Source organism: Otolemur garnettii, unplaced genomic scaffold (genome assembly GCF_000181295.1).
Source record: "Otolemur garnettii isolate 467f Iridium unplaced genomic scaffold, OtoGar3 scaffold00011, whole genome shotgun sequence".
Lineage (NCBI taxonomy): Eukaryota > Metazoa > Chordata > Mammalia > Primates > Galagidae > Otolemur > Otolemur garnettii.
Window position 1 is genome coordinate 24569826 of NW_003852406.1, and position 14927 is coordinate 24584752.

The 14927-nt window shown below is 45.3% G+C and overlaps 1 protein-coding gene across 1 annotated transcript in view; it reads right to left on the reverse strand.

The window, feature by feature from the left end:
* The window catches only part of HEXA (hexosaminidase subunit alpha), a 34710-nt gene that overhangs the window by 7764 nt on the left and 12019 nt on the right, over positions 1–14927 (reverse strand). Inside the window, exons 2-7 of the mRNA XM_003784481.3 lie at positions 5719–5811; positions 4758–4823; positions 2876–2922; positions 2034–2144; positions 865–966; positions 281–413 (exon numbers count right to left, since the gene is read on the reverse strand). Of these exons, the coding sequence (XP_003784529.1) occupies positions 281–413; positions 865–966; positions 2034–2144; positions 2876–2922; positions 4758–4823; positions 5719–5811 (552 nt within the window). The remainder of the gene's footprint in view (positions 1–280; positions 414–864; positions 967–2033; positions 2145–2875; positions 2923–4757; positions 4824–5718; positions 5812–14927) is intronic.

Genomic DNA, 14927 nt, shown 5'->3' on the forward strand with positions numbered 1-14927 from the left:
GGGCCGGGGATTCGAACCTGCCACCCTGGGTGTACGTGGCTGGCGCCTTAGCCGGTTGAGCCACAGGCGCCGAGCCAATCTGCCCACATTTTGATAGTAAAAAGTGGTGTCCTTTGCCTGAAGTTAAGTTCTTCCTATTTAATTCCTAAGAGGAAGAAGTTGATAGAAAACATTCTTCCAGGACCAAAGTTGGGACATGGCACATCTGAGAGCCAATGCCCTGAAGTCCCACTTTGAGGATGACTAGCAGACTCTCTCTAACCTCAGACATTATTCTTACCTGGTCCCCAAGACAAAGTGTGGCCAGGAGTGTCAAACTCCGCCAGCACACGGATACCCCGAAGCCGCGCGTATTCAATTACCTCCTTCACATCCTGCGCCGTGTAGATGTGGGTGACAGGGTTGTAGGAGCCCTGAAAGGCACAAGACAATAAAGGCCAGCACAATAAAAGATACTCAGTATACCCAAAGGACTCCCCAGGTATCAGAAAACCTGCCCATAGCCCTTTGCTATGAGGGACTATTTTTAAGAAACTTTATCATAACATCATAATATTCCACAAGTTATCAAATCTGTTTTACCTGAATATCATAATGCCAGGGAGATAAACAAGGTAGTTATTATGCCCATTTAACAGAATATAAATAAATAAAAAGAAAATCAGACCAGGTCACAAAGCAAATCGATGGCAAAGTTTGGACTTAAATTCAAGTCTCCTGACTGCAAATCTAGTGAGTGTTCTTTGCCTACGTCAATATGCCTGTCTAAAACTGGCTGTTTAGAATAAGAGCCATCGTTCCTGCCAGCAAAGCCAGGCTCAAACATCAGCCTATAAAGTTCGTCTGGGAAAAACTGGGACATACCTTTCTGGTGAGCTCTGGAAAAGTGAAGCTCTCATATGGGAAGGAAGGGTCGTCAACCAGATGCCAGTGAAACACATTCAATTTGTTATACGCCATGACATCCTGTGGGTCAGAGCACACACCGTGAACCCATCACAGCCTCTCCAGTTTCAGCCTCAAACCCAAAAATCTGGGCAGGCTGCTCCACACACCTCAACAGGCTCTTCCTGCCCAGCTTCCAGGGAAGCGTTCATAGGGTCTCTCTATCAAACCTTCCCACCATGGAGTGCCTGACATGGGGGGGAAGACCCAGCACATTTCTTCTTTTTCTTGGACATATGCAGAGATGGCTGACAGAGTGGTCTTTCCTCTTTTTGAGATGAATTCTGGCCAGATTGAGAGGAGGGCTGCAGCTACCACGGTACAGTGGAGTCTCCCATACCCCTCCAACAGCCTCAAGATCAACACTTCTTCCTGCCATTTGTGGTGGGTTCTATAAGCTAGTTTGTTTGTTTGTTTGTTTTTTAAAGACAAGCATGAAATGAGGAAGAGGAAGATAGTTTACAGAGTAAGAAAACTTAGAAAGCAGGATACATTTGCCATAGACAACGAATGGGCCTCCACTGCCAGGACAAGTAGACAAAGAGGTCAGGTTATATGAAGTGTGAGGCTGGCTGAAAACTCAGTAGCCCCATAACTTAACATCTCAGAAGCCAAGGCTGAGAATGTGTTGACTCCTTTGGTTCTACCAGAGAAGCAAAGGAAAAAGCACATTATTTGGGGGTTTGAGGCTGAAACTGGAGAGGCTGTGATGTGGAGCATCAAATGACAGAGAAGATTGCACATCAACCTCAGGAGAGTAGGAACTTCCCTAGCTAAGGCTTTGACCATCTCTCTCCTATGACTTTGTCCTGACTGAAATCAGCTCTATGTGGCCAACGAAGCCAAATGCCCAAAATGCCTTTTGTATCCCTGGAACCAGCCTAAACACTGGTCCACAGTAGCCAGTGGGGTAGATTTAAGTCACTCTTGTTATTTTTGAGTCTTGGAGCAATTCACCTTCTATGTTTCCCCAAGAGCTGAGCTATATGCATTCCCTCTTTAAGTCTTTAAGAATATGGAAGTTGGCCGGTCCCCTACCCCATCACCCCAGAACCCTAAGTGCAATAAAGGCCTGAAGGCCTGGGTACCAGAGTGTCCAGGATGATAGAAAGAGGCAGGTAATGGCGAGATGTATCCAACAGCAAGCCCCGGTGAGGGAAGCGGGGGAAGTCCTCGATCTCAGTCTTGTTGATATAGAACTGTGTGGACAAAACAGAAGACGTCAGGACTCAAAGGGAGCTTCCTATGAGGGTACAGGGGGATGAGGAAAACTCTTCCAACATCTCTGAAAGTCCAACTGTGACTATTCTCGGGTAATTATCTTGCATAACAACCACCTTCTCAGAGAGGAACTCTCCCATGTCAGCCAAATACAACTGTCCCACACAATACTCAGCCTACAAAGTCTGGATTTTCCTGACTGTTACCATGTTTATTTTTTTCAAAACAGTGTGGCCTCAAGGTCATTACTAAATAATGACTCAGGGGAACCAGATTACAGTAATTCCAAACAGATCAAATCTACCAAACAAGTTTTCCATCCACATCACCTCCTACACTCCTGCTGGGGCTATCTCAAGCTACTAGGGGTCTAAGGCAAAACAATATTTTTCCAGGGTCCTTCACATTGGAACAAAAATCCAGAGATAGAAAACTGGGAGCTACACGACGGGCACATATGGGCATGAAGAGATATACATGTCACAGGAAACCAAGAAGGGGTGAGGATGGGAAGGAGTAAGGGGTAAAAACTTACCTATCAGGTACAACGAACACTATTCTGGGAATGGCCATATTAAAAGCCATGACTTAAACATTATATAAGGTATCCGTGTAGCAGAAACATTTGTACCCCCTTAATACTTAAAAATAAAAATCAATCAATCAATGAATAAGAAAACCCCAGATATTAGAAAAACCCCACGCTCACCGTGCCCTCAGCAGATTTCCAAACAAGCTGGCTAAAAGTCTCCAGACCTATGAAGAAGGAGAGAGTAAAGACTCAGAAAGTAGAGAGAGAGAGAGAAACGTGCCCATTCATAAGGTTTCCGACGTGGCAGAGCATAACATTTGGGTACATGGCGAAAATGGCTATAGTACAGGTGTGATGATTCTGAACACTTATGAAAAAGAGATACCAGGAAGCCCATATCCATTTTTATGCTTTATTTTTATTTTGGGAGGTGGTAGAAAAAAAGGCTTTGATGTTCTTCAAAACCCATATACTTCTTACCCATATTTCCTAAGCCTTGAACTCATAAGAATGTTAAAAAGAAAGGCCAAGATGCATGTTCATGAGAGCAGATGCAGGAACAAGCCAGCCTGCAAACGCTAAGGCTTTCCAGGGATAAACCTATTGGGAGCTGAGAAAGCTGAAAAAAGGGGCCCCCTCTCTTCTCCCAGATTGAACTGCGAGAAAGTGATCATAAGCCTGAGATTCTAAGAAGCCTGGGTCCATAGCTAGGCCTAAAGGACAAAGAATTATCCACTCTTCCTCTTCAGAGTTTGAAAGAGCTGTAGGGAGCTGAGGTGTGGTGGGCAGCAACTGCCCCAGAAGGACGGACACAGTCCCCTAGAGTCCAGAACAGCCCAAGCATAGCCCAAGCACAGGTATGATGGGTCCAGAGCATTACAAGTTATCAACAGCTAGAGGCCTACTTCCAGAAACCCTAGAAGTTTGCAAGGGGCTTGAAGGATACCCAGAGGCCCCAAATTTCAAAATGAAAGAATCCATGAGACCTCAGTGGCCACTCAGTATCTAATCTGAAGCAGACTGCTAAGTGTACTGTTTTGGCCTCTCCCTACTCTGACTGTGACACCCAGCATTCTGGACTCCCAGATTCCCCCACCCCCCACCTTACTAGTCATGAGCCCCTGCATACAAGGTACAAGAGGGAAGAAAGGGGAGTCAGCATGCTGTTGCTCCAAAGCATAGAGGGGCAAGGTATAACAACCAAAGCAAGGTGTGGGATTCTTTGGGAATTGCCTGCCTCATTTCCCAACAGAGGTTTTACCAAAAGTAGTAGAGATGCTTGGCCAAATCTGTATCCAGCAAACAAATACCCTTGCAGAAGAGGAAGGGTAGGGGCCTATAATCTGCTCACCTGTTAGCTAATAAATTCCTCATTTTCCCGAGAAATAATATAATTCTACATATTTTACTACTACTTATCTTTTTAACTTTTTTTTTTGCATTTATCTATTTCCTTTGTTATAGCTTTCTTTTTAAAAGAAGCTTTCCAATTATGTGTCGTTAGTGAGAGCTGGACAGACAGTGTTGATGATAGTTTTCTCCTCCTCTTCCCACAGAGCACCTGCCCAGGGCAGCTGCTGCCACCCCATAGGATGAAATCTGTTAACTTCTAGGGACAACTATAAGGAGAGGGGGGCCAGGCACAATGGCTCATGCCTGTAATCCTAGCACTTTGGGAGGTCAAGGCAGTGGACTGCCTGAGCTCATGGGTTTGAGACCAGCTTGAGCCAGAGCCAGACCTCAACTCTAAAAAGAGCCAGCATTGTGGCAGGTGCCTATAGTCCCAGTTGCTTAGGGGGCTGAGGCAAGAGAATTGCTCGAGCCCAGGAGTTCGAGGTTGCTGTAACGCCACAGCACTCTACCAAGGGCAACAAAGTGAGACCTTATCGCAAAAAAAAAAAAAAAAAAGAGAGAGATGGGGAAAACAGTCCAACTGGACTCCGTAAAGAAAGCTTCCTAAAGTAAGGATACTCACTAGACTCCAAGTTCTGTTCCCGCACCCCACCAACATTCTCACATCATCCTTCTCTCTCTGTTTGCATCAGCCCCACCTTGTTACCTCGGAGAGCCCCCCAGGCAGTCTGAGAGAGGAGTAAACATTCGTCATCATTTATGGTCAGGGTATCTGAAATGACAGAAATGACTCCATTTAATCAAGGTTTGTTTACGCTAAGATTGGAGACCAGATGTTCTGTGTAAGTCCTTCTATGTAAAAAACACCCAGCAAGATCATGTATCATTTTTTTTATCTTTCAATAAGAAGACATCCCAGAGTAGGACAGCTGCAGGGTGGCCAGGCCTGGGGCCAGAGTGTGGAGGGTGGACACCACAGTGGCTCTGCAGACCCTGGAGATTGATACCTGATTAGAGTGTCAGGCTGGAGCATAGTCCTCTGCAAAGCACCATCTACCCCACGGGCCAATTTTCCCCAGCAGAAACATGAAATCCTACCAGCTTTTAGCTGAAAGTATGAAGTCTCCTATTGGCAAAGGGACTAGGGATGCTTTCAGGGGAGTCCAGGACATGATGCTCCCAAAGCCTTTGTAATCACCCTCCTTTTCTTTTTTCGTAAAGCTTCAGCTACTTCATCCAAGAATGTCAGGAAGAAGCCAAGACTGGAATTTTCACTTTGGAGACGGAGAAGTGCCCAAATGCTGCTGCTCAGGGGAGATAGGAGCCAATCACAAGACTAATGACTCAGCATCATCTCATTATAAACCATGGAAACAGCCTTCTCTCTCCAACATAGGAGTTCTTAGAGAAAGTCAGCAAAGTATACACTTTACTAAGGTGGAAATGTACTCAGTCCAGAAAGCTGGCATCCTGTGGCACTCAGTAAATAGCCAGTGTGATACTCGGAAGCCAACCTTCTGACACTGGTTAAGCTTATCCATGGGAAAGACCTATCCTCTATGGCTCTCAGTACTTGGTTCCCATGGTTATCCCTTGGTTCCCAGGCCACCCAAAGTTACAGCTTCAGATAGGCGCCCTTTCTTGGACAGGGCCAGGGAAGTACTTACAATTCTCTGCTGATTCCAGAGTAGGAAAGTGGTTACATCCTGCTGTGACCACAGAGACAACCAATATTTTCTTTGCCAATGCATGTCGTTTTCCTGCAAAGACAGGGTAAACTCAGTATGGGTAACCTGCCATCAGAATAGGCAAAACCAAGGCCCTGCAGAAGGGTCCCTAGCTCTAGTCCCTCAGCTCACACACCTGTGGTGAAAGGAAAGGGAGGGCATGGCATTTACCCTTGGCATAGGCATTGCCCAGTCATCTGTCAACTTTTTTATTCCAGTTGTGCTCCCTTTCTCCCCAGTATCCATGTGACCCATGTAAGAATGATCTGAATGACAGCTCTTCTTAACCAGGCTGTGCATTTCTGGCTTCCCATGGACTATAGCAAGCACACAGTCCCAAGCCCTTGACTACACCTCTGTACAAGTGGCAGACTGGTCACCCAGAATGAGCCAACATACTGTCTCATACAGCCTACAGACACCAGTCTATGCAGGAAAAAATGTCAAAGCCAAAATACTAACACCCTCTCTTTTCCTATCCTCCTCCTGGTTCTTCCCTATGATTTCCTGGGTGGTTCTATTTTTACTGCCCTGAGGAAGCTTATATGACAACAGAATGTAAATCAATTATGGTGGAGTAAACATACTGTCTGTGTTCTAAAACTTTTTTTATGATAGGATTTTCTCAATGAACAGTTTTACATCCTGGTGCATATGCTTCTTCACCACAGACTGGCACTGTAGGGCTCCAGATGAAGGGTTTCCAACTTTGTAAAAGCCCAGGAGCTAAGGTGAGCAGGTGACGGGAAGCTCTCCCACACGGAAAAGGCCTGAGGTAACGCAGCTGACACCTCAGAGAAAGCACATGGTCACCAGCCCATCCTGTTTCTTCCCTTCCTCTTCCCAAGGTAGATTTCTGTCAAGCAGGGGAAAACACCTAGAATGACAGAACGAGTCAACATACTGTCTAACATAGCTCTACAGACCCCAGCTCATGCAGAAAACGTGCCAAAGCCCTCTCCCTTCCTACCCTGCTATTGGTTCTTCCTTGGGATTTTCAGGGTGGTTCTGCTTTTCTTGCTCCAAGCCTAAACGTAATGAGCCCCTCTCTATTCTCCTCTGGAGCCATAAGCATCCCACTGGCACCCAGCATCCATGACTTCCCATGGGACGACAAAGTCAGGGGTAGCACAGCCCAGCAGAAGGCAGGGAGAGACAGTACAGAACCAAGATGGAATCCCAAATGCAACCCATGTCCAGGCAGAAGGAAGCCAAAAGCCTCAGACCATCTCAGGGAAGCCTGTTCAAACCTCCAGAGCACTAGCACACATTGCACCCCAGCTCACAGGTGTGCCAAAAAGAAACCTAATAAGACTTGGTCCTTTCATACCATCAGGACCAAACACACTCATTCCTCTCCCAGTAAATGCCCTATATCCCCACACCAATACCTGCCTAAACTCTGCAGGGAGAAGGGAATTGGATGCAACTCTGGACCAGGTCAACTCACAACCCTATCTTAAACCCTATAAGCACCCCTCCCATCAAGCAAAACGATAAGCAGGCTTTCATGGCTGAAACCACTCTCAAATCAGAATCTGTAGGCTCATTCCAAGATCTCCAAGTGGACAGGCTATCTCTGCAAATCCATCTATACAGAGGACCTCTACAGGAAGACCGAGGAGGACTTGTCCTAGATGGGAAGAAAAACTATACACCATTTTGTCTCCTTGTCCCCACCCCCACTCTACAGGGCATGGGGCCCTATTATCATGTGCGGAGAGCTCCTCTGAATGTCTATCCAGGCAGCATCCAAAAGAGGGCAAAAGTCCTGGGCTTTAGTGTTAATCCTCTGGGCCTCAGTCTGCCAAATAAGGCGAAATTACAACTGTGCAACCACCATGGCTCCCTGCCCTGATGACAGAACATGAAGGCTACACAAATACCAGGTTTATCTGAACTACTGCTTGTAAGACAGGAAAATACCTAATTCTTTAGCTGTTATTGTATTTTTCAAAACACACCTGCACTCCATTCCCTAAGTCTGCAATTGTTTGCAGTGGTTCTCAACCTTCCTAATGCTGCAATGTATTTTCATTGTTACAAAGGGGTCACAACCCACAGGTTGCAAACTGCTGGTTTAGAGGGAGGGTCACAGACTCCTCTGAAGATCTGCTAAAAATGAAAGCACATTTTTCCCCTCAGAAAAATGCCCTTAACATAAGGAGTCTTTTTCCAGAATTACAATCCCTCCACTCTCTGCCACCAATCTCACAGTAAGAATCCCTGTCCTAAGTGCTCCCAGTGATTTCTCTGTGTTTGGGTCAAAGAAGTAGACAGAGAGCCCTGGCTGCTGCTTAAACAAATTAGAACAGGGAAGGTCTGGGGGAGGCAGCAACATGAGAGCTGGCAAAACAGGATGGGCACTAGGTCATTTGAAAGGATGTAAATAAAGCATCATCCTTGTGCTTTTCCACCTCCAAGTTGCTCCTCCACTGAGCTCAGAAGAGAGCAGGAAACAGGCAGGGACAGTGCAGCTGCCTCTATACACACCCACGTACTAACTGGAAGTGCTGAGTATGGGAAGCGTGGTATGGCAAACAGCCGGGTCAGCCAGCAGTATCACGGGCACAGGCACCACGAGCTTGGCTGGGAAAGCAGGAAGTTCTGAAGCCTCTAGTGCACAGGAGGAAGCATGGGGAACAGAGCAGTGGACTAGGCAATCAGGAAAGATGGGTTTGGTCTGGTTCTGCTGCTGCCAAGCTGAGTGAGTCTTGGGGCTCCCATTTCCTTCCCTGTAAACAACGGCAGGGTGGGACCAGATTCCAGATACTCCTCTTCAGAGGTATCCTCCGGACAGATAATACACTCCAAGGACTCATTCCACAACCACAGCCTCCTACCACTGCAGGCAACTCATGTTCCCCCTTTCATATAAACCTACTCTGAATAAACCTGGGTTTATTTGTATATATATATTTTTTGTATATATATTTTTTAAATTAAAAAAGTAGTACAGGCAGGGCGTGGTGGCTCATGCCTGTAATCCTAGCACTTTTGGAGGCCGAGGGGGGTGGATCACCTGAGTAGCTTGAGAAAGAGCGAGACTCTGTCTCTAAAAACTAGCCAGGCATTGTGGCAGGTGCCTATAGTCCCAACTACTTGGAAGGCTGAGGCAAGAGGATCTTTTGAGCCCATGAGTTTGAGGTTGCTGTGAGCTATGATGCCATAGCACTTTACCGAAGGCAACAGAATGAGACTGTCTCAAAAACAAAAACAAAAAATTAAAATTAAAAAACATAATAAATGGCTCGGCACCTGTGGCTCAAGTGGCTAAGGCGCCAGCCATGTACACCCAAGGTGGCGGGTTCGAATCCAGCCCAGGCCCGCCAAACAACAATGACGGCTGCCAAAAAATAGCCGGGCATTGCAGCAGGCGCCTGCAGTCCCAGCTACTTGGGAGGGGGAGGCAGGAGACTCGCTTGAGCCCAGGAGTTGGAGGTTGCTGTGAGCTGTAATGCCACGGCACTCTACCCAGGGGGACAGCTTGAGGCTCTGTCTAAAAAAAATAAAAATAAAAATAAAAACAATAAAAAAGTAGTATACACACTAACTGAAAAAAGTCAAACAGAAGAGAAGTGTTTACAATAAAAAAAAAATATCTCTGGCATCCTTCCTTGGTCCCCTCAGTGAAGCGATAACGTCACTTTAGTTTTCTACCCTTGCAGTTCCTTTTTAGTGTAATTTTGCCTTGTTCATCAGAGACAGGTCATCTCTGGAAATGGAATTCTCAGAACAAGGACCTGCTTACTACCAAGTCCTACTGTGGAACTTTCTTCAGACTCTAGTATGTGACCCCTCCATTGTCCTTCTGTTTTTAGCCCTCTCCCACTCTCACTTCCTTCCCTGCTGGCCTTGAGGTGGTTGGTGCCCATCACTCAAATGCACTCTAGCCATACTCTCAAGAACCTGTCTCGTCTCTTCTGTTGCAAACAGTGGGCAACACCTTAAACCCTGGATCAATCTGACATCTGCCTTCTGTGCCCCTGACCCTGGTTACTGTGGCCTATTGAAAGGAAAGGAGAAAAACACAGCACAGCAGGATTGGGCCACTTTAAAATCATGGTCTCTCATCTTGGCAGGGCCCCTGATACTGCCCTGAAAATCTTCCATCTCCACCATCACTTTTTTCTATTTTCTCCAACAGCTATTTCCCATCTGTACCATTTTCCTCAAGTCTATACCCGATCACTACCTCCCTTACTGTCAACAGAAAGAATTCTCACCCACCCCTACTTTCTTCCCCCGCCCCCCTAACAAAAATGTTTGCAACAAACTCCTGTCTTGACTTTTCCCACCCCCATCTTGATGGACCGAGTTTCCTTTCAGCTGTGCTTTGGATCTCTCCTCAGTTTTCTCTTGTATGAATTATGTTCCCTTTCCCCAAAGTCTTCAAATTGTTTTTTCCTACTGATTCCTTCCCATTAGCATAAAAATGTTTGCAATCTTCCTCTCAACTGCATGTCATCTCAAACATTGATTCTTTATTTTGTCTCCCTGTCACAAAGAAAATGTAGAGGAAATGGGACCTGGGCAGCAAAAACGCTGAATCTTGAGGGCAGAAAGACCTGGATTCGGATTCAGATTCAAATCTTGGTTTTAATACTTTCTAGCTGTGGGACCCAGGCTGAGTTATTTATCCTCTCTTGAGCTGCAGTTTCCTCATCTGTAAAATGGGAACCTATTTGATTGGCTACTGGAAAGATTCAACAAGTGAATCCAGGCTTAGTTCAGTGCCGAGAAGTGCTCGTAGAGTTGGCCATCCTAGCTCCTCTTTTTGTAGCCACTTCCTCGCATCCTATCCCTCAATCCACTACAATCTGGCTTCCTCCACCTCCCATGGTTCTCTAAGTAGATTCAAGGAATCCTTTCCAGTTCATTCATTCAACAGTTAATTACTGAATGCTTACTATGACCAGGGTGTTTCTAAGTGCTCAAGATACAGCAGTGAGCAAAACAGACAAAAACCCCTGCTATTAGAGAGCTACTATTATAAACCAGTCACTCCTTCTGGGACTTCTTGGCAGCATCAGACATGTCTATCTTTCTTGAAAGTAACTAACTTAACTTAGGAAGTATTCTTTCAAGAATCTTGGTTTTCCTTCTAATTCCTTGAATACATTGCCCACTCTACTTTTCCTCCACCAGCCCCAATGTGCTTGTGTTCTCCAGGGTCTCCAGGGTGCCAGAGTTCTCTTTTTCTCCCCACTGACACTTTCCCTGGACAATGCTATCCATTCCTACAGCAGGTTGATGACTTCTAAATCTGTTGTTCTATGCCAACTCTTCTGGAACTCTGGATTTGTACCCTTTTGCTCAGATGTCTCAAACACAAAACTGAACTAACTCTTCATTCAAGCTCTTCCTGGCTGATCCTCTCTCACTTTAATAACAGCATCATCTATTTACCTAGACCAGAAACCTCCTTCTTCTCCCACCCCTTTCATCAAACTGAATAGGTCACAATCCCTTTGCTCAAAATGATATTTACAGACTGCCATGTGTCAGACACTGTGCTAAGCACTGAGATTACAAAAACAGAAAGATTTTTAAAAGTCTTAGAATTACAAAATCCTTATTATCTCTTAACACACTGTCGTTTTCCCACCCCCACTGGGCTAAAGCCTCAGCCTCTTGTAATTTCTCCCCTGGATGACTATAAAAAAATCCCCTAGATGGTCTTTCCTCGCCTCCATGAAAACCTCACTTCAACTTACTTTCCTCTGGGATCTTTCAATAGGAAGATCAGATCATAAAATCTTTGCTTAAAATCCTCCAACACCTCCCTGTAGCTTTCAGGTAAAGTCCAGAATCCACTGGATGATCATAAAAAACACTTGTCCTCTGCTCCTGTGCAGGAACTCTCACAATAGCACAACGAACTCTTTACAGAACTCTGAAAATGCCACATTTTCTCCATGCTTTTCTTTACACATATTGTTTCCTCCAATTGAAACAAACTTTGCATTCCCTCCACATCTCTCCTGATTAAAAAATAGCTCTGGTTTTCCTTTTATAAAACATTTCTGTCATTCCCCCACCCTTTCCTACAAGAACCTCCTATATGATCATGAAGCAATGTATACATACATTTTTCACAACACTTATCTTAATATATGCTGTTTATTAGTCTATCTCCTCACCTAGGCTGTGAGTTCCTCAACAGCAGGGACCAATCTGTGTCTTTGTATTCCCAGTGCCTGACACACGGTAGTCATTCAATAAATGTTTGCTGAAAAAATGAATGATGCTGGAATTAAAAAAAGGCACATTTAATGCTATGTATGCATAATGATTGTGCTATATGGTAATTAGGCATAAATGGCAAGTACTTCATGTAGAAATAACTTTTATACACCCAAACCTAGAATTTCTGAAGATCTGAGACCAGGGTGGGAGGGGTGCTAAGAAGACGCCCAGAGTTACAGAAAGTGCCTTTTTTTTTTTTGAGACAGAGTCTCACTCTGTTGTCTAGGCTAGAGTACAGTAGCGTCAGCCTAGTTCACAACATCCTCAGACCCTTGGGTTCAAGTGATCCTCCTGCCTCAGCTCCAGAGCAGCTGGGACTAAGGTGCCCGCCATGATGCCCAGCTAATTTTTCTATTTTAGTAGAGACGGGGATCTCGCTCTTGCTTAGTCTGGTCTCGAACTCCTAAGCTCAAGCAATCCTCCTGGCTTGGCCTCCAGGGTGCTTTTCAGACACAGCTCTGAAGACCTCCAGATCCATACATCTGAAGATTTAGGTCTTTCTACTTCTCTGGAAGGGGAACTCACAGCTACATTAGCATACCCAGAAACTACAAATCTTTATCTCAGCACACAACAGCTTCTCCTCCACCCACCCTGTTCCCCCGAATCAAAACATTTCTACAATCCCAATGTATTTCATTCATAGAATCCAAGCAGCATGGAGAAATCACACGGGTTTTGGTCCTAAAGTGGCATTTGCTTTGGTTTTTGGATTGGAAACTAAGATAATCCAGCCTCTGCCACTCCCCACTCTGTAGCGTCTGCCTGGTACCCACTAGGCTGTGCCAAAGTTTGTCCCCATGCCCAGTCTGCTCTCTACCCCTTTGTATTCAGCACATCTCAGTTTCATCTCCCCATACTCAGCCTAATGAAAGCCCTTGAAATCATTCATTTCCCACTCACTTCTTCACTCCAACCAAGATATAAGGAGCACTTACTGTGCATCAGGAACTGTGCTAGGTGCTGGGGCAGTTAAAAAGAAAAACAAGCCCTGGTCCCTGCCCTTGAGGAGCTCACAGTCTAGGGGGAGAGACAAATACAAATAATAATTACAAAACAGTGTGATAATGGCTACAGTAGAAATTATAATCACCTCCAGAAAGGGAAGGAGGCTTAGCATTTGAGGGCACCTCTGAGTAGGATCCTGAAACCTTAATTGGTGTTTACCGAACTGCCTGGAGGAAAGAAGGTATCTCAAGTCTGGGAAGTTCAATGGTGTGGCTAGGGACGGAGGCCAGGCTACCCCGTCAAGATTTTTATCCCAGTAAAGTGGGAGTCTGAGAATTCAACTCTCTTGTACCTGGGCCTCTCCTCAGAGCTGCCCCATTCAGTCTAGACCATGGCGCCTCCTCTCATGAGTCCCAAGAATCTTCACCCTTCAGAGGGTGCTAATACCTACTCAGAAGTGCTGCTCTCTGTAACCCACAGATGAATCCTGAATGTTTCCTTCATTCCCATCTGTTTTTCTATAAAGATTGTAGTTACAAACCTGATCGTTTCCCCCATCTCCACTCCCACTGGAAAGAGAATATCTCCATAAAAATTCTAGGGGCATGAGATAAATTTGTTCTATGTTAACATTTTGTACACTCTTACGATTCTTTTTTATTAATTTTTAAAGTAAAAATGCGATCCTAATAGTATTAGTTTGTACCTTCTCTCCCCTTACTAAACTGAGTTTAAGATCTTTTTTTTTTGTAACAGAGCCTCAAGCTGTCCCCCTTGGTAGAGTGCCATGGCATCACGGCTCACAGCAACCTCCAACTCCTGGGCTCAAGCAAGTCTCCTGCCTCAGCCTCCCAGGTAGCTGGGACCACAGGCGCCTGTCACAATGCCTGGCTATTTTGTGGTTACAGCCGTCATTGTTGTTTGGCGTGCCCGGGCTGGATTCGAACCCACCACCTTAGGTGTATGTGGCTAATGCCTTAGCCACTTGAGCCACAGGCACCAAGCCGAGTTTAAGATCTTTTAATGTCAACACATATAGGTACACATTATTATTTTAAGAGTTGAATAGAATTCCATTGATGGAATGAATACCTTAGCTAACTTCTCTCCTGACTGTGGACATTTGGTAATGTTTCTATGTTATTTTGTTTTGTTTTTCTAGACAGGCTCTCACTCTGTCACTTGGGCAAAGGTGCAGCACCATCATCTCACAGCAACCTCCAAGACCTGGATTCGAGTGATCCTCCTGCCTTAGCCTCCGGAGTAGCTGGGACTACAGACACATCCCACCATGCCCAGTTAATTTTTTAATTTTTTGCAGAGATGGAGTATCGCTCTTGCCCGGGCTGGTCTCAAAACTCCTGGCTTCAAGCAATCCTCCCACCTCAGCCTCTCCGAGTGCTAAGATCACAGGCATGAGCCATTACACCCAGCCTCTAAGTTTTAAATACTATAAACAATGCTCTAGTAAACAAATATTCTTGTATATGTATATGCATGTATTTATAATTTTTTAGCAGTTTTGAAAATTTGGGGGTTTTTTGTTTTTTTTGTTTTTCTTTTTGAGACAAGAATCTTACTTTGTCCCCTCAGTAGAGTGCTGTAGCGTCACAGTTCACTGCAACCTCAAACTCTTAGGTTCAAGTGCTTCTCTTATCTCAGCCTCTCAAGTAGCTGAGACTATAGGAGTCTGCTACAATGCCCAGCTATTTATAGAGACAAGGGTCGTGGTCTTGCTAAGGCTGGGTTTTGAACCTGTAAGCTCAGGCAATCCACCCACCTTGGCCTCCCAGAGTGCTAGGATTATAGGCGTGAACCACCATGCCCAGCACAGTTTTTTTTTTGTTTTTTTTTTTGAGACAGAGCCTCAAGCTATCCCCCTGGGTAGAGTGCCGTGGCATCACAGCTCACAGTAACCTCCAACTCCTGGGCTCAAGCGAGTCTCCTGCCTC